Genomic DNA, 23,973 nt, shown 5'->3' on the forward strand with positions numbered 1-23,973 from the left:
GCAGATAAATTTTGAAGTTTTTTTTTTGATGGACCATCCAAATTTATTGAAATAGAATTATGTAGAGAGAATAAGAAGAATGTACAGTAGAATTAGCAGAGTACAAGGATCTATTTAAATTCAAATAGAGTTACAATTCAGTATCAAATTTGGGTCTTCAAATCAATAACAACCAGATTGGCAAATAGTACAAGATCCAACAGAAGAGCAGTCAATACAAATCAACAGTAAATATGGCGAAGATGCAACAGTTAAGGGAGACTTTATTGAGCAGGGTTTTCCTTTGAGCTCATGCTGCAACTTGTTTCATCATCTTTATGAAGAATAGACCAATCATTGAATAGACCGAATACCAACATAACCTGAAATTGAAAAGGGTTTGTTGAGAAAAATCTTAGAATGCAGCAATTAGGACTGATTTATTTGTATTAATAAAAATACATCATAATCTTATTTTCATTATATTTTATTTTTATTTACGTAGATATTAAAACACGGTACAAAAACATTAATAAGCATCCGTATGGCCCCAACCCAGTAGCTACACCACAACAAATAGTCATAGCAAAAATTTAATATTGTTTGAGTAATACTCAGTTTCCATCTAATATCCGTATGATAATTTTTGTTTAATCAAAAAGATTAGAATCTTTAGTTTTTTTTAACAATATTATTCTGCATATTATACAAAATATTTGTCTAGAACAGGGTGTATTTATTATCGAAAAATTTCCCTTCGATAAATATCAGTCAGGCCCATGAATGATGTGAATTTTTGATCACCATAATTTTCACCTTTTTCCTAACATGTTTATAATATGATTTTTCGTTTTCAGATTTGTTGTCAACGCAGTGTGAATGAATGCTATCGATTTCTAGCCCGCTTCTAATACCCACCACATAGTTTTTAATTGGGTTTGACTCCACCCTGTGAACATGCAGGCTATACCTCTGCAACAGTTTTGTTTTCTATTAGCTGGGGTTGGCTGACGAAATCATTGCATATGAACTTCTATGTCCATAGTATTAATACCATCATTGATATCATTATATGGTAGTGGAAACTCCTACTTTGTTTTTTAATTGTTTTTTTTGCTTCTTTTTTGTTTGGCATTTTCCGTGCGTGCACTTGTACACACGTGGATATGGGCGTGCAAACAGCTGTTTCAAGTCACGAACAATGCAAACCGAGGGGCAATTAAGACGAGCCTCCATAGAGCTAGATGATCGATGTACTCGAATCATCCAATTCAAAATATATCGAGCTTATCAAAAACTGCAACGGTGATGCTTAACAAAATTTCCTCATTTGCTTGGCTAGGGCGCAGCTCCTCAACACAAAATTTACTCTTTGATCGAATTGGGTTAACTTCAAAATCAAAATAATGCAACTGTGCAAAACTTTCTACACCTAATAATTTATAACATTTACATATGAATTATTCATCTTAATTAATACATGGTTTCTAATGATAACACTGTAGTAATCAAGTCACAGAGCAGTTTTAGGGCAGATGGGAGAAGAAAAAGCACATTTAGCAAATTGGTTCATTTTAACCAGCTCGGCAATGATTCATGCACCTGGCATCCATTACTTTGCATGCATCTCTCAATAACCAGCAAAGAACGATTCATGCCGACTTTACAAGATCTATAGATTCTGTTTATTAAAATAGCTGTTGATAGGAACTCTCAATTCTCAAGTCATCCAGAGTTCTGACATCTAGGTAAGTCACTGGTCAGCCTAGGGCACTAAAAGTTCTTGACAAGCCATTGTTGGGCATCATACACAGTTAATCTGGTTCTTGCCTGTGAATGTTCGCTATCTTGCTGGGAGCAAACAAGATTAGGAATAACAGCAGTAGACCAGTAGTAGATAACACTACAGTAATATATAATGGACCTAGCCAACCAGAGCTGTATTAGTCATTCTGTGAAAACAAAGGCATGAAAATCGGAATTCAGAATGATACTTGGCTGGGTAAAAGACTCTTGAGGTTAATTTAAATTTGCATCTACCATTAAACTGAAATACAGCAGGCTTTATCCAATCAAAAGAAACATCCTGATGCTAAAACCATCCGTTCACTATGCACCACTCCACAGCTTTGATAAGTTACACTATGAAAAGCAACGGTACACACCATTTTGGCAAATATTGCAGCAAACAAGGGGAAAAGGGCCAAGAAAAGCTTTAGGTAGCATCCCTGAACCAAACCGCGATAAAATTTGCGGGTAAGATGACATAACCACTCACCAAAACGGTAGTGTGTGAGCATGAGCAAATAACTTCGCTATCAATCCAGATCCAGGAACTCCATTCTCTTTCTCATGGAACCTTTGAGATCTGTAGCATCTCTTTCTGCTTTCTGTGCCTGCAGATGAAATGTAACAACTTCATTACTCCAGAAAGGATTGAACAGTTCAGAACTGACGAAGAAAATGGTTGGGGTACTAACTACGGGTAGATGCATGACATATCTATTTTCAAGATGAGATACAGAGGAAAAACTAACAGCTGACCAAGTGCATCTGAATTTAACTGGTTCTGCTAGACCCAGGGGCACTTGTAAAAGAAAAACTAAAATTAAAAAAACAAATAGAAGCTAGTGGACTTGATAGATTAGTGCATTTCTTTAGAAAAGTCACTGGAAAACAAGCCAAAAGTTCATAAAGGTGAAGATTTTGAATCCAATTTTTGGGCAAATCAGTTACTTATTGTACTTCAGAATTTAGGCATCAACTCGGGCGCAGAGAATGCATAAAAGGAGCAAAGAACCAGATGCACAATATGCTTGCAAATTGTCATGATCATATAAATAGAGCCACCTAACAACCATGGCTTTTAGGTTCACTAAATACCATGTGTATATGGGCACTTTGATTTTTAGGAACTCTGCATGCTGGCACTTTTTAACATTAAGAGGACATGACAGAGCAAGACACTGCCTAGTACTCTGAGAAATGGAGAGTCCTCAAGTCAGCTACAAAAGAAGGCACTTAATAATCAACCGTTAGAAGCACTAGAAAATATTAGCCCAAAATGTTTAGACTCCAGTAAAGCTTCTCCTATAATTCTATCCTTTCAAAAATATGATTTACAATATAAACATAATTTCTGTTTAATGTAAAGTTCAGCTGCACGGTCAACTTAGTCTAGTAGTTAACATGTATCCCTGATATGTTTATATAGTTTCAAATGTATGTATTGTATATATGCCACTCTTCTCCGGTTTTCCCTGGAGGTTTTGATGCTGAAAACTTAAGAAAATCTGGACACTTGGCATGTGCAAACTGTCTACATAATAGTGGCACAGATGCTGGTGCAAGGTCAAAGTCATTCAGTTCACATGCACAGGTGACAGCATCCAGAAGTAAGAAAATGAACATAAAGCAAAACACAAGTGCAAAAGGACCACATATGTAAATTGACAGGCACTAAAAGAAACAGAGATTATGTCTAACAAGCATGTGTAGTTATACCCTTCTTATCTCTGCAGCTGAAACACAAATCATATGGGGAGGAAGCTCCTCTCGCTCCAAGTCCTACAAGATAAGAAACCAAATGAGGCAATACCCACATTCCCAAGAACACATGAATAGTCAATTAAGCAAGAGAAAAATAATACCAGCTCTCCAATTAACACAACATTCTCTCCACGAATCACATATAGACCTAATGGGATATCGCAATACAAATCTCCCACAATTACTCGCTCACAAGCACCTTCAAGAACAGCATTTGCTGTGAAAAGATGACAGTTCCACAATAAGCATCTGCGCATGGAAGCACAAATACAACACTATTTGTAAAACAAAGCCATGAAAGATGTATACCAAATTGGTCGAAAGAGCGAAGAATTCCCAGAAGCTTTCTTCCATCACGTAGCAAGACAAGAAGCTTTTCTGTCAAATGAAGTAAATTACATGAGAAAATGGACGAGTTGCATGTGTCCAATCCAACACAGTACAGTATAACAAACTGTTTAAAACAGATTGAGACCTTGGTACTATGCATGTCACTAATGGATTCAAAAATACAAACCAAAATTCACCTATTTTGATGGTCTTTAACCTATGCATCAAGTGGGTACAAAAATGAATGATATCAAATGCACTAGCAAAATATATAATAGGGTATACAAATTGAAATCCACTTTATTGATCATGATCTACACATCTTAAAAGATGGGTAGATTTAAATTGACCAGGTTTTGATAAGTAAATGCCAGCAAAACACAATATTATACTATCAGAATCATTCATTTTTACATCCACTTGATGCTTACGTTGGATATTACCAAAGTAGGTGAATTTTGGTTTCTAAGCATATTTATAGTGTAGATCGGCTTTAATGGTCTGAATTGCATCATTGGTTTTGAATCATTAATTTTTTTCCCGAAACATTTAACATAAAGTATGCAATCCTACTCATAAATATGTATGTATAGATATATACATAGATACACACATACTTATGTACATATATAACATATAAATACATTTATACATCTACACACACACATATAAAGATGATGCTGTATAGACCATGTATTACCAAAGGAGTAGAGAAACGTTTACACTAGCTATTGAAAAAAGGCTCTGACTACCCAGCCACCATTTTCAATGGTGAACACAATGTACGAAAAATCAGATACTGGGCAATTAGCAGCCAGAGGGTTACATAGCAGGTAGCAAATAGCGGGCACTATGTAACCAAAGCAGGCTGCTATAAATTATCAGTATTTTTAATTATTTAGTAAAAATTGATACACATCAATTTCATGAAAAAAAATAATGAAAAACATCAAAGGCAAGGCTATAAAACATCATCCATCTAATATCTTAACATCATTCCAACATCCATACAATGTAAAGATCTGCATTCTAATGATAAATATCATCATCCATAAAACATAATAACATATAGAATTAAAATGTCCAGAATTGCACAACATCAGCCATAAAATAATAATGTCCACAATTGCATAACATCAACTATAGAAAAAAGATATATAAAGTGTATGATTTCATCTATTTTACTTTAATAAATTTTGCTCCGTGCCAGTGGACCTGGCACAAGGGTTGAGGAAGCTAGCGCGAAGCGTGGGGAGGCTGTTGAGATTTCAACAACCAATCATTGTAAGCAAAATTTTCACTAATGGTGAAAGGGTAGTTTTGTCCAAACATAAATCCCTTTTACCCCTCAGCTTATTCTTCCAACCAAACATCACAACAGAACTTTTCTTCTATAACCTCCAAACTTATCAATCCAACCAAACACACAAAACTCTTATTCCATAGAATAGTCTTATTCCTCCAAATTTCCACATCCAATTGCAAGTGTAACATAGCAGTCGTCATAGCAGTTTTTCCCTAGCTATATCGGGTGATTCATACTCAAGCCCCATGTAACATTGCAGTGATACTAACCACAGTGGGTTTTGGGCTGAAACAGCTATAGCATCTACCATAGCAGCCATAGCAACTGATTTTTAAAACGATGAGTGCATGTCACAGGAAGATGTTTTATCATCTGAAAAGATAAAAGCACGGTATTTTAAATCCTTCTCACAGTTGTCCATGAATTAATGACCATATGACTATGGCAATATATATGGCCACCCATAACTAATACACAGTGTACTAAGGAGGAACACCTACCACATAAAAAAAAATCTGTCCTGGTATTCACCATTATGTTTGTCCTCTAAACAGAGTACTTTTATCTTTTTATTTTTTTTAATTTGCTATTTTCCTTCATTAAAAAATAAACTACCCCACTATGGTGGTTAAAAATGTACTAATGAGGAACACCTACCATTTAAAAAAAAAATCCAAAGCTGTCCTGGTATTCACTGTTGTGTTTGTCCTCTAAACAGGGCATTTTGATTTTTTTATTCTTTTATTATTTCCCTCCATAAAAAAATAAACTACCCAAAAATTATGGTGGTTGAGGAGCAACAAAGTGATGACATGCTTTTCTGAACCAATGAGAAATTCCAGCAGTAGTTACCAATTCAAACTTTTTTTTTTAAAAAAAAATGCAATTTTAACTGTCAGGGAGAGGGGAACATGTTCAAAAAACAGCAACCCTAAGAAGCATCTAACTTTATTAAGAATAGCTTGTGAATCTTGTTGAATTTTACCTAGCCACTCATGTGCTTTAAATATTATTTAATCATTTCTTTTTTAATATTTTTAAATATACAATACATTTCTGTACTTTTCTTATTTCCTTAACCAGGCCAAATCATGTACAAATTAACTCTTAATCCTTTGTCAACATGCTTCTAGCTGATCTAGGCATAGACACAAATATTTTACCTACAAAATAAAAAACTGCTGCAACTCCAAAGAGAAAAAGGGGCCAATTGGATGTGGCTTCATAACAGGCAAACACAAGAAACTTTTCTCTTTTAGGAGAGATTTGAATGCATGATCGAACTCATGTCAAATAGAATAGAGTAACAGGACTAAACAGTCCATAGATTATCTTAGAGATTCAAATGGGTTGCACTAGGTAAAGGGGTTTGGTCGTGTCAAGATTATGAATCCAAAACTATTTCAAAACAGGCTAGGTCAAGACCTACCCAGCCAAATAAATGAGTTCATATTTGTTAATTGTCATTGTTTTGAATTTCTGATAGATTAAACTTTTGAAAAACTACAAATTATAGCAATATGGCTGCTTTGAAGGATAAAATTCCAACATGTTACACCTACTTAATCAATGGATAGCTATCAATCATCCTCATAAAAGTATGGCGCCTCCTCCCATTATTCACATCTAATAAACCCACTTGCTCAATACCTAATTCCCACTTACCCACATCACCACTTCCTACTTTCTCTCATCTTTGCTTCCAGAGCCCCCCAACACCAAGCCTCCTCTTCCCATCTCATTACATCTCTCCTTTGGCTTCTCCTCCTCCTCCAATGCCTCCAAATGTCCAAAGCCATTCCTCTCTTTCTCAAACACTTTGTAAACAAATCCTTGTCTCTTGTTCTCCTTTCCATGAGATTTCTTGGCTCCCGCTCTTTTCTGCGAGACTTAACTCTATATGCAAAGATTGGTGACGATTTGAATCAGGGCAGTCGGTAGGTCTAGGTTCAAATTTGCTGGGCCTCAATTGGGTGATGCCCACATCAAACTTCTATGACCAAGCCAAGCATGTCTAAAATCCACGGGCTTAAGTCAGGTCCTGGTGGGCCTAAAACAAGCTTAGGCCCACTCAAAGTTTTTGTCAGGTCAGATCAGCCCGACCCTAGTTCAGGCTACCATTTGCATTCCAACAAACTCCCAATGCAACTCAAACTCAAATAGTTAAAACGCTTGACACATCAAATAATGCTTTCGCATTCTTCTTAAATTAAAATCAGATATCTTCCAATAAACCCTTGATTTGAATTTTTCTCAACATAACAAAGAAGTTATAAGGTTATCTTCTTGCAACTAAGAATGCCGATTTTTTATTTCTTTGAATCTTGTTATCAACAAGTTATTCAACCCTATCTAGAAGTGAAATATGTATGAAAGTGCCACAGCAACTTTAGCAGCATCTACATACATTGGGCGAAATTGAATGATTTAACATCTAAAATTTATACCTCGATCTAGGGCTTTAAAAAAAGTGTTCACAATAGCCTTAAACAAAACAAGTGTCGTAGTTTATATCAATCTAAACTAACAGCTAACCACCTTTAATAGTTGTTCCTTCTCTCAACGACATGCATAAAATGATTCAGATCTATAATATTCCAAATATGTGAGAATGATGGAGGGTTGTTCACCATCAAGATTTTAAATACTGGTACTGAATCTCATACCACTTTTCTATCCGAACAATATGGCATTGTACCAATACCGATGATAAGTAGCGAAACTGAAAATATCAATGAAAATAAAAAATTGTCAATATACAGTGATCATTATAGTGTCACTGGTATGCACTGGTATGCACGGGCATAGCCCATACATATCGACATGGATGGTCTCAATGGCCCGGCATCCGCATCAGTCCCAGTTTCATGTCAGAACAGTATGGTACCAAATGATACTCCCATTTCGTTGATTTTTGAATCCATGCCACCATTTGTTTTCAATCCTCTCACGTCAATAGTTCCAAACTGAACTGCTCTGTAAAGAAAGTCCACATTTTTTGAGTCGCCTTTTTGATGTTTATTAAGGATACAATCAAGGGCCATAAAGACTAGAATGCAACAAGGATTCATATTAACTTCCCAAATATTTTCTCCATGCATCATTCGATGTAAACCACTCAAATGTAATCCTCGTGATTCTCTGACTCCCTCAACCGAGCTTATAGCTAAAGCATGATATGTAGATAATTAATCAAAATAGATCTCTAAACAATCACCTAAAAATTCTCAATCACTTAATGTATCAACTATTCCTTAGGTTTCCCTCTGAGATCCTTCCCATTCCAACTACGACTCCCTTGTCATACATGCATGCTTGCTGATTTCTCCAGAAAGCCAGCCCCATTTGACCGAAGAAACTATAAAAATGCCATTAGTAAGTGGCCTAGTTATCAAATTCATAAAGGATTCATAACATGTCTCAAATGTAAATCATTCCTAAAACCAGAGGTTATCAGGTCTCCTTAGCAAAATTTGATAGGCTATGATGTGCAAAAATTGATGAACGATTTAGAAATACCACACCCCTGACTAAACTATATGTTCCTCATAGATAAGAACTTCACCCCAAATCCTTTTCTTCAAACAGTTTAACAAGCTGGTGTACAACTGTAAAAATTAACATATAAGGCATGGTTTCCATTTTAAACATAACTGTCAACCTTATCCAAAAATTTTACTTATTCTCCATATTATAACCTTGAGCAAAATATTATGATTTATCAGCAATGCTCATATGAGTAACATGCAATAAATTACAAATCTACAAGCATTTTTCTGAGTTAGTAATGCAAGAGTTAAACATGTGCAAACGGTTAGTTGTGCAAGAGTTAGTATTAAACAACATAGTACTAAATATCTACTAAACAGTAGTAGTAAACACCAAAATATGGAAGCAGTTAGTTGTGCAAGAGTTGAGCATGCATTGCAGGTCATTTTTTGCCAGCAACAACTAAATTTAAGAAACTGCATTACTTTGTCAAAACCTCATCAAAACCGGAGAAGCCAAGAGCAGACCAGAAGCCTCCTTCACAAGATGCATACAAACCTCAAAAAGGATTGCTGAATTGAGAGCAAAAATACATAGCAAACCTATTAGCACCAGCGCCAACTTAAGTAGCTCAGTCCGACATAATTGCGAAGCACAACCTTCGCCCAACATTAATGCAATTAAAAACAACAGTAAGACACCTTTCTTAACTTGTAGGAAGCTGACGAACAATTTGAAGATAAACAACAATTCATTACATCATTTTCAACTAATAATTCCATCAAAAATAGAAAAACGAAATAAATGTATCCAAGAAACAAGGGAAAAGAAATCTCATATCAAATTAATTCCCTAAAATTTACAGCAGCTCGGAGAGTATAGAGAAGGGAAAAGAGGCGCTTAAGCTTACTGTCAAGATAACTCGCAAGGGAGGTAGATAGAAAGATATCTTCCGGTCCAGCCCACGACATCGAGCCCCAACCCTTTCGGCCTGTCAAAAATCACCGAAGAGTCCACCCAGACCGCGACAAATCGCATTGGCAGCCCGAATTCTCCACTGCCTCACCAACCCACCACCAAATCAAGCTCTCCCACTCTCCCTCAACCAGCAGAACCCTAAAAAAACTAACTTTTCTTCGAAATCCTAGCTTCCTTACCCGCACCACCACCAACAAGCCAAAACCCTAAATTTCCACCGAAACGCTCCCAGATCCAAGCCCTACTTACCCGAAAATCAAAACCCTAGTCCCAAAAAACAGAAATTTCTCGACGGAACAGAAAAGGCCGGATCGACTACAACGAATCGAGGGAAAATAATTAGGAAGAAGGATTAAATTTTTCCCTGCTCTCGAAAAAGATAGCCCCTTTCTCTCCGCCTCCCATCGAAAAGAAAGGAAGAGAGACGGGAGGTGGAAGTTGACAAGGAAAAGAACTGCTCCTTTGACTAAAATCACCAGGGAGTTGTTACCCGAATCAAAAAAAAAAAACACCACCACGGAGCAGCTTCTGCATCGGATACGATCAAGTGGGGTATAGCCGTATAGGCCCTATGACACTCGTGTCATATTTGGACACGTACACTACTAGTACTAGATTTAGATGTATTCGATAATAATTAGCCGCACGTCCAGTGTCTATATTTAGTGCCGTCAAATTCTTTGGGAGGTTATTTGCAAAAGAGCTTTCCCTAAGTTCGTTATAGATTTTTTCCCCCCTTTTGATATAACAAATGGCAATAGAACCCAAGAGTGCAAAGATAATTAGAGAAAACAACCAATCTCTAAGTTCCAATGGGCATGCATCGGCAGAGTTCCAAACATTGTCAGTTGCGTGACGGGCAATATAAGATACAACCCAATTAGTAGCTTATCTTGCCTCTGAAAATGACCCCAACATGCCAAATATCAACATGCAGGATGGATAAGCTTGTGACCATCGATTGATCTAATTAATCATCATTTGAGAATTACCATCCAGCCATACATTTGTAATATATGATTTGGTGATTGTATAGTCGATTCCTTTCCAAGCAGCTCTCAATTTTATTGTATGAATATTACCGAAGTAGAAATATCTGCTGCAACCTACCCGTTGCGATACTGGATATTAAAATTCACGCCGCCGGTGGTTCCATTTTCCAGTGCACTGCCATCAAGGTTTATGATTATAACATCATTGAAAGGGGACTTCTAGGTAAAGTTAGTCACCACTAGAGAGGAGAGTGGTTGAGAGCCAATTTTTCACAAGAGGACTTCAACAGAAGTTGATACGGTGAATTGATTAGCTCGTGCAAGTGTCCTAGGGACAATCTATCAAGGGCTTTCATTTTTAATTTCTGGCCCACCAAATCTGTTACCGGAATGCAAACAGGAGCTCAAGTTGGATTTCTTCTTTGATCATATGCCAAAAATCCAGTGTTAGCCGTGATCAAGTTCTTGCATTTGATATGTGTCGAAGTATTCCGATCAAATACCGACTGTCCTCAAGCCTGCATTGGAAATAACTTCCTACAAAGAAATATCTCAAAGCCTCTAAAATTTAGTGCGTCACCTTATAAGATGCAAAAGAGAAAGAGATGACTGAACCATAAGTAAAATTGCAGGATAAATACATGGCATTTGCCAAAAGAAAAATTCTTCTATGAACATTCCAAAATATCCTGTCATGGCACTGCAAGACATTCGTAGGCATACACCTGCACAAGCTCGAGCAAAAGCTCAGTCTCCATTCCACCATTGTATTAGGTTTGTATTCTTTGTGACCAATGCAATGGATGGTTGAGTACATTGATTAGCTTTCCTTTACAACACTGTAGCCCCAATCATCTAGATGGCTTGAGATGCGAGACATTTGGATTTCGGCAAATGCAACATACCTGCAAATTAAGCTTAAACGGAGCAAGCATTGCTATGATTTTAGCTTAGAGTTTCTGAAAATAACAATGCAAAGAAAAAGAGCTAAACTCTGAGGACTCACCAAAATCAGATGTGTTCAGATCTCCAGAACAATATCTGGAAGCAAAGGAAGAAGAAAAGAATAGAGTAAGCGCCCATTCAAACATATGTTTGCGCGCTTCAGAAACTATAGATTTTTCTATGCATTCAGGCTGTGATGACGCATGAAACTTACACTCTGAATCGGTCTTGACCCACTTGCATCGATCCTCCCCTTTCTCCTCCTTTTTCTCTGCCTGCATCTTCTCCATGGGTCTCTCCTCCAAGTACTTCCTCGTCGAAGATGAAGCAGAGCTTCGAGGGTATATTTTCTTATGAATTAATGTCCTCAAGATCTTTTGAGGAAAGAAGATAAAAATAAAGGTTAAGGAACCATTTAGACTGCCAATGTGAGAGACACATCTGTCAAGATAATGCATGCATGAAACATACCTTCTCCATCCTTGTCTCTGGAATGGGATCCCTCAAGCTCCGAGCTGGTGAGAAGCCGCTTCGACATACAAAAATTTTCTTAAGAAGAAACGTGAGTGATTTTTTCTTGACTGCGTCGTGGTTATCGAACAACAAATCTTTTGCCTTTTTTAAGATGATCTTGGTTTTGGGCGAGAGATCGCCATTGTTATCATCCAAATCTTCATGCAGCCTAAGGGAAGCAGTCCGATCGACCTCCAAGGTTGATGGGCAGTTGAGAAATCTATTCAGTGGGAGATTGGCCTTCTCTTCTTCTCCCACTTCTACTCCCTTGGTGCCAGCTTTTGACTTGCCGGACAATAGTTTTATTAGCTCCTTTTGTAACTTTCTCACTTCTTCTAATGTGAAGTCCGGCAGATTTTGAGTTGAACCCAAGTTTTCTGAGGGCTCATGTCTCCGTGGGTCTTCCTTCGACTCTCTGTTGCCAAACGTTCCAATCGACAGCAATGCTTGAGGCCAATCACTGAATTCTTCTTTGCAGGCATCTTGCATCGAAGTATCTAATTAAAGAAGAACAATAGAGTGAGGATGCAAATAATAATATGGCGATCCACCCTCAAAAAATATGGCTAACTTCTGGTGGAAAAATCACCATCAACAAGATCAAAAGCCATTTTTCCCCCTTATATCAAGAAAGAAAAAATGACTCATCTGAGCTAACCAAGCAAAAGAGATTGGCTCAAAGCTGAATTCACTACTAAGAAAAGAGATGGCTCTTGGGGAAATAAGCTCCTTTAGCGTTATCAGCAGAGCTCATGGTATCAAACCAAGATTTCTCCCTTTCACCATCACAATCCTCAAGGTTATCAAGAAAAAGACAATACGAGAAATCAAAACCAGTCAACTTAGGGAAACCCATGGGGAGGTCGGAAAAAAGCACTCAAATCAAACAAAGCATACAAACGTATGGTGGATCACTTACGACGAGCTGAACTCGAACCTACGTCGAATCTGTGCTTCTCTTGTTTCCCGTTGAACTTATTTTGCACCCAACTCAAAATCTACACCAAATGAAACCCACGGATTCCATTAATAAACCAAGAGTAGCAAGCAAATGAAACGCAATCTTTTCTCCTATATCTAACAATAAAGCTTTTACAAGTAGTGGTCCTTACCCCCATATCGCCGACCAGATTTGATATAGATATTGAGAGAGAGAGAGAGAGAGAGAGAGAGAGAGAGAGGATAGCTTTCAAGATCCTTGGCAAAATTCGTTTTTTTCCAAAAAAAAAACAAAGTGGGAAACAAAATTCTTTGTCAATGAGTTGCTCAAAGAAGAAAAGAAGATCCTCTGCCGATGGGAATCATAAGAATGCACAGCCTCTTTCTCGGTCTAGCGTCCAGGCTTGTTCATTTTTAAGTAGTCGCCGCCTTCTTGCCTCCACCACACTCCGGAGCTCTTGAAGGAAGAGGAGGTTTGCTGCTACTAATAAACAGAAAAGGACATGAGTGAAGTAGCTGCGAAGTTCCTTTCGCCAATTGGAGCTTTGGGAGGGTTAAATAGATCGATAGAGGAAAGTGCTCCAGAATCCCATCACTCTGTGCGAGTCCTCTGAAGACACTTAGCACGGTTCAAGTTCCCAAGCACAGACTTTCACCTCTCCAAGCTTTTACCACCCTCCTGGCAGGCTTGCTGGTTCCCCTTGTTTTTCTTTTTTTTTTTTTCTTTTCCTTTCATGATTTTTTTTTTTTTGTTAAAATCGGCATTTTATATTGTTCCCACATGGTATGGCCAGCCAAATCAAAAATAAAAAAATACAAAAAAAAAAATATCATTCACCCTAGTTTAGATAAAATTTCTGAAGTGTTGCACAATGAAAGAGGCAACCCAATCTACAATTTTGTTTGTCTACCGAAATACATGTGCTGCCTAAGATGACTCTATCTCTCTGACCAATTTGCGAGTCTCACCAATTAACGAATGGCCATCTTCGTAACAGTCCATTCTCCGTATCCAATCAATCACTATGAAGAAGTTTTCTTCGGGATATACTCACTGAAAAATTTTCAAGCAATTCATGTGCCTTATCTTACGGTTCTTGTCACATGCTTTGACCAGTTACAAACCGGCTAAATGCCTTAGGAACCGGTGGAAGGTGCCTACTTTAAAATGCAGAGAAAATTATTTCTCTGGAGATAAAGCCTTGATGGATTTTACTCTACATATATAAAGCCCAATACTTCCCCTGCAACCGTGGGAAGGAAGAAATAGAGGTCACATAATTTCTAGCTCCGTCGCATAATTTCTCTCAAATTCACTCTGCTCTTTCTATGATGTACACAATCTGAAATGAGTGATGAGAGAGCTATCAAGCAATTTTGTCTTACCTTGCTCAGCTTATGTACTCGACTTTATGTTCCATATCTTTGCTTTTCTTTTCATTCTGTATGTAATTTCTGCACTTAATAAATTGGGAGAAGTAATTCATTGCCTTTTTCTCCCTCTAAAAAAAAAGTGATAAGACCTTGAGAACTAGAATTGGGAAAGATCAAGGTATCTCGAAATCTCATGCAGCCGAGAGGGATCTATTTAGAAAGGGATTCTTTGACAGTTATCACGGAGCTTTTTGGAGGCAATATTTATGTGCAAGGAAGCTAACCATATATGGACTATATTATGGGACTCAGCTACAAATATTTTTCTTGATTGTTTGAATAATTTATATTCTGATACTCATGAATGTATTTCTATTCATGTATGGTATAATATATCCGATTCATCCAAAAAAAAATAAATATCTAGAGATATTGATAGAGTTTGTGTCCAAAAGTGGAGCACAAAGCAACTCCCCCAATGCCTTTGATATCCCTGGCCAGTGAAACATTAATCTTACCTTTTCGTAGAATTAATGGATGAGTTTTAATATACTAAATAATTACTATATTCGAAAACAGCAAGAATTCCTTTCCAATACAGAAGCAAACCAGGTGTTTTACATATAAGCCCCCACATTTTTTTATATAATCAATATTGCTCCTGGATTTGCTATGACGAAGCCCTTTCGGACCTAATGATGCATTGTACAAAGCTAATCTTGATGCAACCTCTTTCTTATCAACATAAGTTTACCATCATCATATGGTACACTCGCTGCTATTATGGATGGTGACTTTATTTATATAAGGCTTGGGAATTGAATTTTGTGTTTAGGCCCTGTTTGGGGGAGCTTTTGGAGAGCCAAAAAGCACTTTCTGGCCCTCCAAAAGTACTTTTAGTTAAAAAACTGTGTTTGGTAAATTTTTGGAAAAGCTGTTTCAGCTTTTGCGGGAAGCTGAAAACAGCTTTTAGGAGGAAGCTCCAAATTGTAGCTTCCTCCCAAAAGCTGTTTTCAGCTTTTCGGAAAGGTGTATTTTTGACAAAAATGCCCATATTAAAATATAATAATTACACAGTTTGTCCCTTTATAAACCTAAACCTAATAATTAAAATATTTTATACCTTTATTATTGTATTATACTATAAATATAATATTATAATATGTTATATCATAATACATTAATATGTTATTTTAAATAATTTAATATAATATTATATTATGAAAAATTATTCTATACTAATAATTATAATTTTTATACCTTTATTTTTGTATTATACTATAAATATAATATCATATTATATTATATCATAATACATTAATATGTTATGTTAAATAATTTAATATTATGTTATATTATGAAAAATTAATTTATACTAATAATTATAATATTTTATACCTTTGTTATTGTATTATACTATAAATATTATATTATATTACATTACATTATAATACATTAATATGTTATTTCAAATAATTTAATACTATGTTATATTATGAGAAATTAATTTATACTAATAATTATAATAATTTATACCTTTATTATTGTATTATACTATAAATATTTTATTATATTACATTACATTATAATATATTAATATGTTATTTTAAATAATTTAATATTATGTTATATTATGAGAAATTAATTTATACTAATAATTATAATATTTTATACCTTTATTATTATATTATACTATAAATATAATATATATTACATTTCGGAATAATACATTAATATGTTATATTAAATAATTTAATATTATATTATATTACCAAATATTAATTTACTCTAACAATTATATTACTATTATGCTATATTATAATAATAGTATTTTATATTACAATAATATTATACTATATCGTATATTTATGTATTAATCTATATTATGTTTTATTATGTTCTGTTGTATAATACTATACAATGTCCTTTATGGTAATTTTATCATGCAAAAGTACTTTCCCAGTTTGTTTACCAAACACAAAACAAAGTACCACAGTACTTTATGAATGTAGTTACCAAACAGCAAACAGCTTTTTATAACAGCTCTACTTCAGACAGCTCTACTTCCAACAGCTCTACTTTCAACAGCTCTATTGCCAACAGCTCCCCCAAACAGGGCCTTAGTCCTTTTTGAAAGAAAGCAAGGAAGATGCATCCATACTATAACTATCTATTAAGAATGCGGAACTCAAGATTCATGATCAATGGAGCATTATAAGGTGATCATAGACTGTATTAGTTTCCAGCCAAAGTTTTCCACCCAGCCTTTAACAAAGCATTATTTTGTCTCCTTCAATGCCTCTACCATACATTTATGTAAAAATTTCCTATATCCCTTTAGCAATTGCTATACTATTTTATCCACATGACCTCTATTATCTAATCTCCACTGTACCACCATCCTCAATGATCATATATAGCCAGCCTTACCCTACTTTCCCTCTGCTATCGAATTCATGTTACACCCTATGATTGTGATTCTTGCCACCCACCACCATTGTCACCCTTATCCATCTTGGCCCCACCTTCCTTCAATTATTTTGCATGGTTAAAAATGTTACGAGGGGAAGATGAGGGTGGATAAAATTCTTTTTTATTTTTCTAGGAAAAGATCAATATGAGAAGAGCATAGATTGCAGTACTACTGATACAGTGCTGCCTGATAATATCGCCAATTATGGTACAATTGCTGTCATTCTCTTTTCTCGTTCAGGGGAGCAGTAACCAGCTTGTATTCCTGCCCGCTGCCCATCTCTCAGTTTCTCTTGCTCTTTCCCCGCTCTCTCTGCCTTTCTTTCGAGGGACCCGGGAAGTAAAGATAACCAGACAGACCCCTCCGAGGATTAGCTACCAGCTCTAGCTGTTTGTTTCCTCAGAGTCATACACTAATCACCTGAGTTCACCAGTAGGTCGAAGCAGCACATTCTTCACTTTGCTCAAGACAAGAAGAGTACTCGATGCACGCATTTACTGGAAGATTTTTTGCTTTAATACATGCAAGTTTTGGTATCAGCATATTTCATAAGATGATTCTTCTTCTCCTTCTTCTTCTTTTTCCTCCTTATATGATTAACATTTTATATGCATACAATTACACAGACTCAGCATCCGTTTTTGCATACAATTACTTACGTATTTACACTTAAGTGCACATATGGCCATCAAAATCAAGGGATGATAACAAAATTTTCAATCAACAAAAAATAATATGGGCAGTTAGAATAGTTTTAGGGATCACATAACAATCTACATCACTCATAATATTTTCTTTTATCAACGTGATTCTCTGTTAGCCTGTATTAGTTTTCTTTGTTAACATAATCTTATTAGAGTGATTTTAGGGATCACATGACAACCTGTATCACTTATAATATGTTTCATTGTTAGTGAGAATCTATATCAGCCTATATTATTTTTCATGTATGAAATCTGTACGCAAGTATATATAACTCCTAAAATGTACCAAATATAAAAAAACAAAGAAAAAAATCACTTTTCTCTCTCTTTTCTTTTATTTTCTTTTCTAAATATTTCAACATGGTCGAGTAAAGAACCAGGTGTCAGTTGCTGAAATGGAGTAATTTAGAACTAGTTTGCTCTTTCTTGATGGATGATAACACTAGAGTATTATCAACCATTGTATATGTTTAAGAATAAGACCTCTCAAGTTTGAGTATAAAATGTCCTCCCAGTGGAAAGGCAACAACCATTGGACTAGAACTTTATTTAATCATCTTTGGAGAGTGTGATAGACCACAACTTGAAATGTAATCAAGCAATCCTCACTAACCACTAGAAAGGGCAAGGTCCAACTAAACCAGAGGGTTCTCTCTCCACCTAATCCCTCTTGGAATTGTATCCTTCTAAAGATAACATAGCTATACCCGAAGTAGCACTGCAATCAATTTGACCGCTGAGAACGAAAGAGAAGGTAACTGGTGGGAATCCCCTGCCCGAAAAGAGAGCAGCGCCCAAGTCGGCAGAGAAGGGGAAAGGGACCTGAAGGAGTACAAGGATGAGGGCATGTGGCGTGGCCGGCCGGGGCCCGGGCCCGGGCAGGCGCGTGGGCGTGTCACCTACCAACCCAACCATTGGCTAAAATCTCCGTCCACATCAGTCCAAATCCTTACCTGCGATTTGGTGGTGCATATGACGGTTTTCCATGTACGACTGCCGGCTGCACCCGTGGGGTTTGCAGCTTCTCTTGAGTTTCAGAGGGTCGGTGATTATGGTCGGTAATTATCATCCACTGCTAAGAGATATCCGGACCATAATCCGTAGTGGAATGGTGCTCCAAATGAAGTACGTGTTTAGAGAGGCCAATGGAGCTATAGATTAGGTGGCCTCTTTTGTTATTAACCATACAGAGAACCATATCTTCTAGTGCACTCTGTGATGTAATGTTTTTTAAATTTTTTTTTGGATGTATTCATACTTCTCATGTTTGATATTTTCGTTTTTAGAGAAAAAAAAAAAAAAAGTTGGTGTTCTAGGCACGACACGACGCAAGGTTTGGTTGGGATACGTGGCAGTCCCTCCCTCCAACAGGCTGTGCTCCACTTTTACCGTCCAGCTGATCTGGCACTTATACCCTTATATGTTTTTATATTAGAATGTGGACGGAGGTTTTGAAAGAAAACGAAAAGAAAACAGTGAAAGAAAGGGAAGAATGCCAGGGAAACAAAGCCGAGGATTTCGGAAGTAGATCCTCCAAAAGCTTTTCACCTCCGTGAACCAACTTTAACACCGCACAAACCTACTGCTGTGCTTGATAAAACCTATTGCATGCACTCATCTCTAACGTGCCCCATAACCCGGAGTCAGAGGTAAAAATAAGAATAAAGAAGAGTATCGCATGCATGCACCCATCTCTTACATGATGAAACCTAAAAATAAAAATATGAATAAAATAGAGACTGTTCATTAGTTTCTTTCTTTTCTTTGAGAGAGTGTGCGCGCGCGCGCGAGTGGTTATTTGTAATTAGTTGCAAATTCGTAAGAGCAAGCATGGGAAATTATCTTGTGGCCTTATCTTCTCGACCTATTTACAAGGGTAAATTCTTTGAGCCACTCGTCTATCCTCTATAATCTATTATTTTATAGGGGTAATTAATTCCCCACCCTCCAAAAGACCGCGTTATAACAAAAAGTCCCCGTTGACCACTCTTAAAATGTTCCGTCCAATATCTCCACCAAGTTTAATTCCCGGTCCCTGAGCCCCTTTTATTTTTTCAAAAAATGCCGAAAATACCCCTGCCCCTCTTGATCTCCTATTCCAAGAAGAAGAGGAAGAAGGAGGAGGAGGAGGAGGAGGTACGGACCGGTTGACCATGGCCTGTCCCTGCCCAAGCTCCCTCCCGCGGCCGCGACCGGCCCCGGCTCGCCCCCTCTCGTGCCCCTGCCCCTCCTGATCTTCTGTTCCCAGAAGAAAAAGAAGAAGAAAAAGGCCCGGCTACCGCTGACCGCGGCCCGCCCCCGTTCGAGCTCCCTCCCGTAGCTGCCGTCGGCCCCTCCCGAGCCCCCTCCCATGGCCTGCCCTTGCCCAAGCTCCCTCCCGCAGCCGCCGCCAGCCCTGGCTCGCCCCCTCCCACGGCCGCGCCGCCAGGAATGCCCCTGCCCCCGCTCCTTCACGAGCCCCCTCCTGCGGCCGTCGCCGGCCACGACCCGTCCTCCTCCCGCGTCCGTCGCGGCTTGGCCCATTACTGGAGCCGCCGACCTCGCGGGAGGAGAGGCGTTCTCCACTGGCCAGCAGCGGCCGTCGCCGGCGGCGGCCACGCCCTCTCCCGCAGCTCCCTCCAACGGCCGCCACGGCCCGGCCCCCTTCCGGCGTCGCTGGCTCACGGGAGGAGAAGAAAGAAGAAAGAAGAAGAAGGGAAGAAGAGAAGAAAAAGAAAAAAAAAAGAAAAGGAAAGAAAAAAAAGAAGAAAAAGAAGAAAAAGAAAGAAATATATATAAATGAACGAATAAATAAATAATATATTTTAATAAAATCAAATAATATAAATAAATAAATAAATAAAGCCACCACGGTCAGGCCCTCTCCCGCGGCCCCCTTCCGGCACCGCCAGCTCGCGGGAGGAGAAGAAAGAAGAAAGAAGAAGAAAGGAAGAAGAGAAGAAAAAAAGAAAAAAAGAAGAAAAGGAAAGAAAAAGAAAAAAGAAAAGAAAAAAAGAAAAGAAAAGAAAAGAAAAGAAAACAAAGATTTAAGTGAGTGCAAAGAAGACTTAATTGTGTATAGAGAACACTTAACTGTGTGATCCACATAGTTAAGTGTTCTCTGTACATAATTAAATTTTCTCTACACACTTAAATATATGATGCATAGAATACTTAATTGTATGCAGAGAAGATTTAAGTGTGTGCAGAGAAAACTTAATTGTGTACATAAAATATTTAACTTAACTATGTGATGTATAGAATATTTAACTATGTTGAGAGAAGATTTAAGTGTGTGTAGAGAAGACTTAACTGTGTGCAGAGAAGGGAAAGAAAAAGAAAAAAAAAGAAAAAAAAGAGAAGGAAAGAAAAAGAAAAAGAAAAAGAAAGAAAGAGAAAGAAAAAAAAGGAAAGAAAAAGAAAAAAAGGAAAGAAAAAGAAGGAAAGAAAAAAAAAGAAAGAAAAGGAAAGAAAAAGAAGAAAAGGAAAAGAAAAGAAAAGAAAAAAAAGAAGAAGAAAAAGGAAAGAAAAAGAAAACAAGGAAAGAAAAAGAAAAAGAAAAAAAGAAAAGAAAAAGGAAGAAAAGGAAAGAAAAAGAAGAAAAAGAAAAAAAAAGAAAGAAGAAAAAGGAAAGAAAAAGAAGAGAAGGAAAGAAAAAGAAAGAAAAGGAAAGAAAAAGAAGAAAAGGAAAAAAAGAAGAAAAAGAAAAGAAAAAGAAAAGTAAGAAAGAAAAAGAGCACTTAACTGTGTGATGCATAGAATACTTAACTGTGTGCAGAGAAGATTTAAGTGTGTGTAGAAAAAATTAAATTGTGTACAGAGAATACTTAACTGTGTGATGCATAAAATACTTAACTATGTGCAGAGAAGATTTAAGTATATGCAGAGAAGATTTAATTGTGTACAGAAAAACTTAACTATGTGGTGCACACAGTTAAGTATTATCTGTACACAACTAAGTCTTCTCTGCACATACTTAATTGTGTGCAAAGAAAAAAAAAGAAGAAAAGGAAAGAAATAGAAGAAGAAAAAGGAAAGAAAAAGAAGAAAAAGGAAAGAAAAAGAAGAAAAGGAAAAAAAAGAAAAAAAGAGAAAGAAAAAGGAAATAAAAAGAAGAAAAATGAAAGAAAAAGCATAGAAGGAAAGAAAAAGAACACTTAACTGTGTGATGCACGCAGTTAAGTATTTTCTGTACATAATTAAGTATGTGCAAAGAAGATTTAAGTGTGTACAAAGAAGACTTAATTGTATGCAGAGAATATTTAACTTAACTGTGTGATGTATAGAACACTTAACTGTGTACAGAGAAGATTTAAGTGTATGCAGAGAAGACTTAATTGTGTACAGAGAACACATAACTATGTGCAGAGAAGATTTAAGTGTGTGCAAAGAAGACTTAATTATGTACAGAAAATACTTAACTTAATTGTGTGATGCATAGAACACTTAACTGTGCGCAGAAAAGGATTAATTGTCTACAAAAAATACTTAACTGTGTGATGCACGCAGTTAAGTATTTTCTGTACACAATTAAGTTTTTTCTGCACATATTTAACTATGTAATGCAAAGAATACTTAATTGTGTGCATAGCAGGAAAGAAAAAGAAGGAAAAAAAGAAAAAAGGAAAGAAAAGGCAAATAAGGAAAGAAAAAGAAGAATAAGAAAAAAAGGAAAGAAAAAGGAAAAAAAAAAGGAAGGAAAGGGAAAAAAAAGGAAAGAAGAAGAAGATAAAAGAAAAAGGCAGAAAAGGAAAGAAAAAGAATAAAAAGGAAAGAAAAGGAAAAAAAGAAAAAAAAGAAAAAGAAAAGAAAAGAAAAGAAGAAGAAAAAGGAAAGAAAACGAAGAGAAGAAAAGAAAAAGAACACTTAACTGTATGATGCATATAACACTTAACTGTGTGCAGAGAAGATTTAAGTGCGTGCAAAAAAGACTTAATTGTGTACAGATAATACTTAACTTAACTATGTGATGTATAGAATACTTAACTATATGCAGAGAAGATTTAAGTGTGTGCAGAGAAGCTTGGCACATAGGTAATATACCATAGCACACATTTAAGTAAGCTTGGCACACAGTTAGTCAATGTTTGAACACTTAATCTAGCCTGACACATAGTTAAATCTTCTCGGCACACAGTTAAGTAAGATTTAACTGTGTGCTAGGCTAGATTAAGTGTTCAAACATTGACTAACTGTGTGTCAAGCTTATTTAAATATGTGCCATACTATATTATATGTGTACCAAACTTACTAACCTAACTGCCACTCACTAATCATTTTTCTTTTTCTTCATTTTTCTTTTCTTTTCTTCTTTTTCTTTCCTTCTCTTCTTTTTCTTTCCTTTTTCTTTTTTTTTTTCTTTTCTTCTTTTTCTTTCCTTTTCTTTCTTTCTTTTCTTTTCTTTTCTCTTATATTCTTCTCCTCCCTTCTTATTTATTTATTTTTATTTTATTTCATTGAAATATATTTAGTTATTATCTTAATTATTTATTTATTTCTTTATTCATTCATTCATAGATATAATTATGTATACATTTATTTATTTATTTATTTCTTTTTTTCTTTTTTTCTTCCTTTTTCTTCTTTTTTTTTCTTTTCTGTTTTCTTCTCTTCCTCTCCTCCCTTCTTATTTATTTATTTATTTATTATTTTATTTCATTGAGATATATTTAGTTATTATCTTAATTATTTATTTTTTATTCGTTCATCGTAAATATATTTATTTATTTATTTATTTATTTCTTCTTTTCTCTCTTTTTTTCTTTCCTTCCTTTTCTTTCCTTTTTTTTCTTTTTTTCTTTCCTTTTTTCTTCTCTTCTTTCCGAAGCTTCTTCTTCTTTCTTCCTTCTTCTCCTCCCTCCTTTCTTCTCCTCCCGCGAGGCTGGTGACGCCGGAAGAGTGCCGGTCGTTATTTATTTATTTAGTTATTTATTTATTTATTATTTTATTTTATTGAAATATATTTATTTATTATCTTATTTATTTATTTATTTATTCGTTCATTCATATATATATACATTTATTTATTTATTTTTCTTTTCTTTTTTTCTTTTTCTTTCTTTTCTTTTCTTTTTTTTCTTTTCTTTTTTCTTCTCTTCTTCCCAATGCCTCTTCTTCTTTCTTCTTTCTTCTCCTCCCTCCTTCTCCTCCCACGAGGCTGGCGGCGCCGGAAGAGTGCCGAGGCCGGCGGTGGCTCGGCGACGTGGCCGGTGGAGTACGGCCGAGATAATTTTTTCTCCGGATTCTCTCGCAGGCGGCGACGGTGGGGAAGAAGCACGGGTGGAGGTCGAGGGCAAGGGAGGCGGCGGCGGAGAGGGAGTCGCACTTAGCCTGGAGATCGGAGCCGATGATGCGGAAACGGAGCGGGCACACGCAGACCTTACGGGATGGCTTGGAAGGAATAGGATTCAAAACAGGGGAAGA

At 36.4% G+C, this 23,973-nt stretch overlaps 2 protein-coding genes across 3 annotated transcripts; both read right to left on the reverse strand.

Moving 5' to 3' along the window:
* Positions 1 to 92: 92 nt before the first annotated feature.
* On the reverse strand, positions 93 to 10,157 carry LOC103716310 (sm-like protein LSM1B). Its single transcript, XM_008804258.6, has 6 exons — positions 9,564 to 10,157; positions 3,838 to 3,906; positions 3,630 to 3,745; positions 3,484 to 3,546; positions 2,258 to 2,375; positions 93 to 362 (listed from the first exon to the last, which is right to left on the reverse strand). The coding sequence occupies exons 1-5, from the start codon at positions 9,622 to 9,624 to the stop codon at positions 2,298 to 2,300; spliced, it is 387 nt and encodes a 128-aa protein (XP_008802480.1). The 5' UTR covers positions 9,625 to 10,157; the 3' UTR covers positions 93 to 362; positions 2,258 to 2,297.
* Positions 10,158 to 11,070: 913 nt separating this feature from the next.
* Positions 11,071 to 13,623, reverse strand: LOC108511617 (protein NEGATIVE GRAVITROPIC RESPONSE OF ROOTS-like). Of its 2 annotated transcripts, none has more exons than XM_088711899.2 (6): positions 13,194 to 13,623; positions 13,001 to 13,079; positions 12,040 to 12,578; positions 11,783 to 11,942; positions 11,630 to 11,664; positions 11,071 to 11,540 (listed from the first exon to the last, which is right to left on the reverse strand). In XM_088711899.2, the coding sequence occupies exons 1-5, from the start codon at positions 13,197 to 13,199 to the stop codon at positions 11,645 to 11,647; spliced, it is 804 nt and encodes a 267-aa protein (XP_088568025.2). In that variant the 5' UTR covers positions 13,200 to 13,623; the 3' UTR covers positions 11,071 to 11,540; positions 11,630 to 11,644. The 2 variants fall into 2 exon arrangements, with proteins under 2 accessions (XP_088568025.2, XP_088568026.2); XM_088711900.2 differs by having other exon boundaries at positions 11,205 to 11,528.
* Positions 13,624 to 23,973: the final 10,350 nt, after the last annotated feature.

This window comes from Phoenix dactylifera, chromosome 15 (genome assembly GCF_051530095.1).
Source record: "Phoenix dactylifera cultivar Ajwa chromosome 15, Ajwa_hap1_PhDact_Kaust_v1.1, whole genome shotgun sequence".
Classification (NCBI taxonomy): domain Eukaryota; kingdom Viridiplantae; phylum Streptophyta; class Magnoliopsida; order Arecales; family Arecaceae; genus Phoenix; species Phoenix dactylifera.

What these genes read in the sequence shown, in the direction of transcription:
- LOC103716310 (XM_008804258.6), bottom strand. Translation starts at nt 9,624, where the DNA reads ATGTCGTGGGCTGGACCGGAAGATATCTTTCTATCTACCTCCCTTGCG. An exon ending in TCGCTCTTTCGACCAATTTG is followed by an intron (nt 3,746 to 3,837) that starts GTATACATCTTT and finishes ATCTTTTCACAG; the next exon opens with CAAATGCTGTTCTTGAAGGT. An exon ending in TTGTGTTAATTGGAGAGCTG is followed by an intron (nt 3,547 to 3,629) that starts GTATTATTTTTC and finishes CTTATCTTGTAG; the next exon opens with GACTTGGAGCGAGAGGAGCT.
- LOC108511617 (XM_088711899.2), bottom strand. An exon ending in CAGAGACAAGGATGGAGAAG is followed by an intron (nt 11,943 to 12,039) that starts GTATGTTTCATG and finishes TTTCCTCAAAAG; the next exon opens with ATCTTGAGGACATTAATTCA. An exon ending in GGTCAAGACCGATTCAGAGT is followed by an intron (nt 11,665 to 11,782) that starts GTAAGTTTCATG and finishes CTTTGCTTCCAG; the next exon opens with ATATTGTTCTGGAGATCTGA.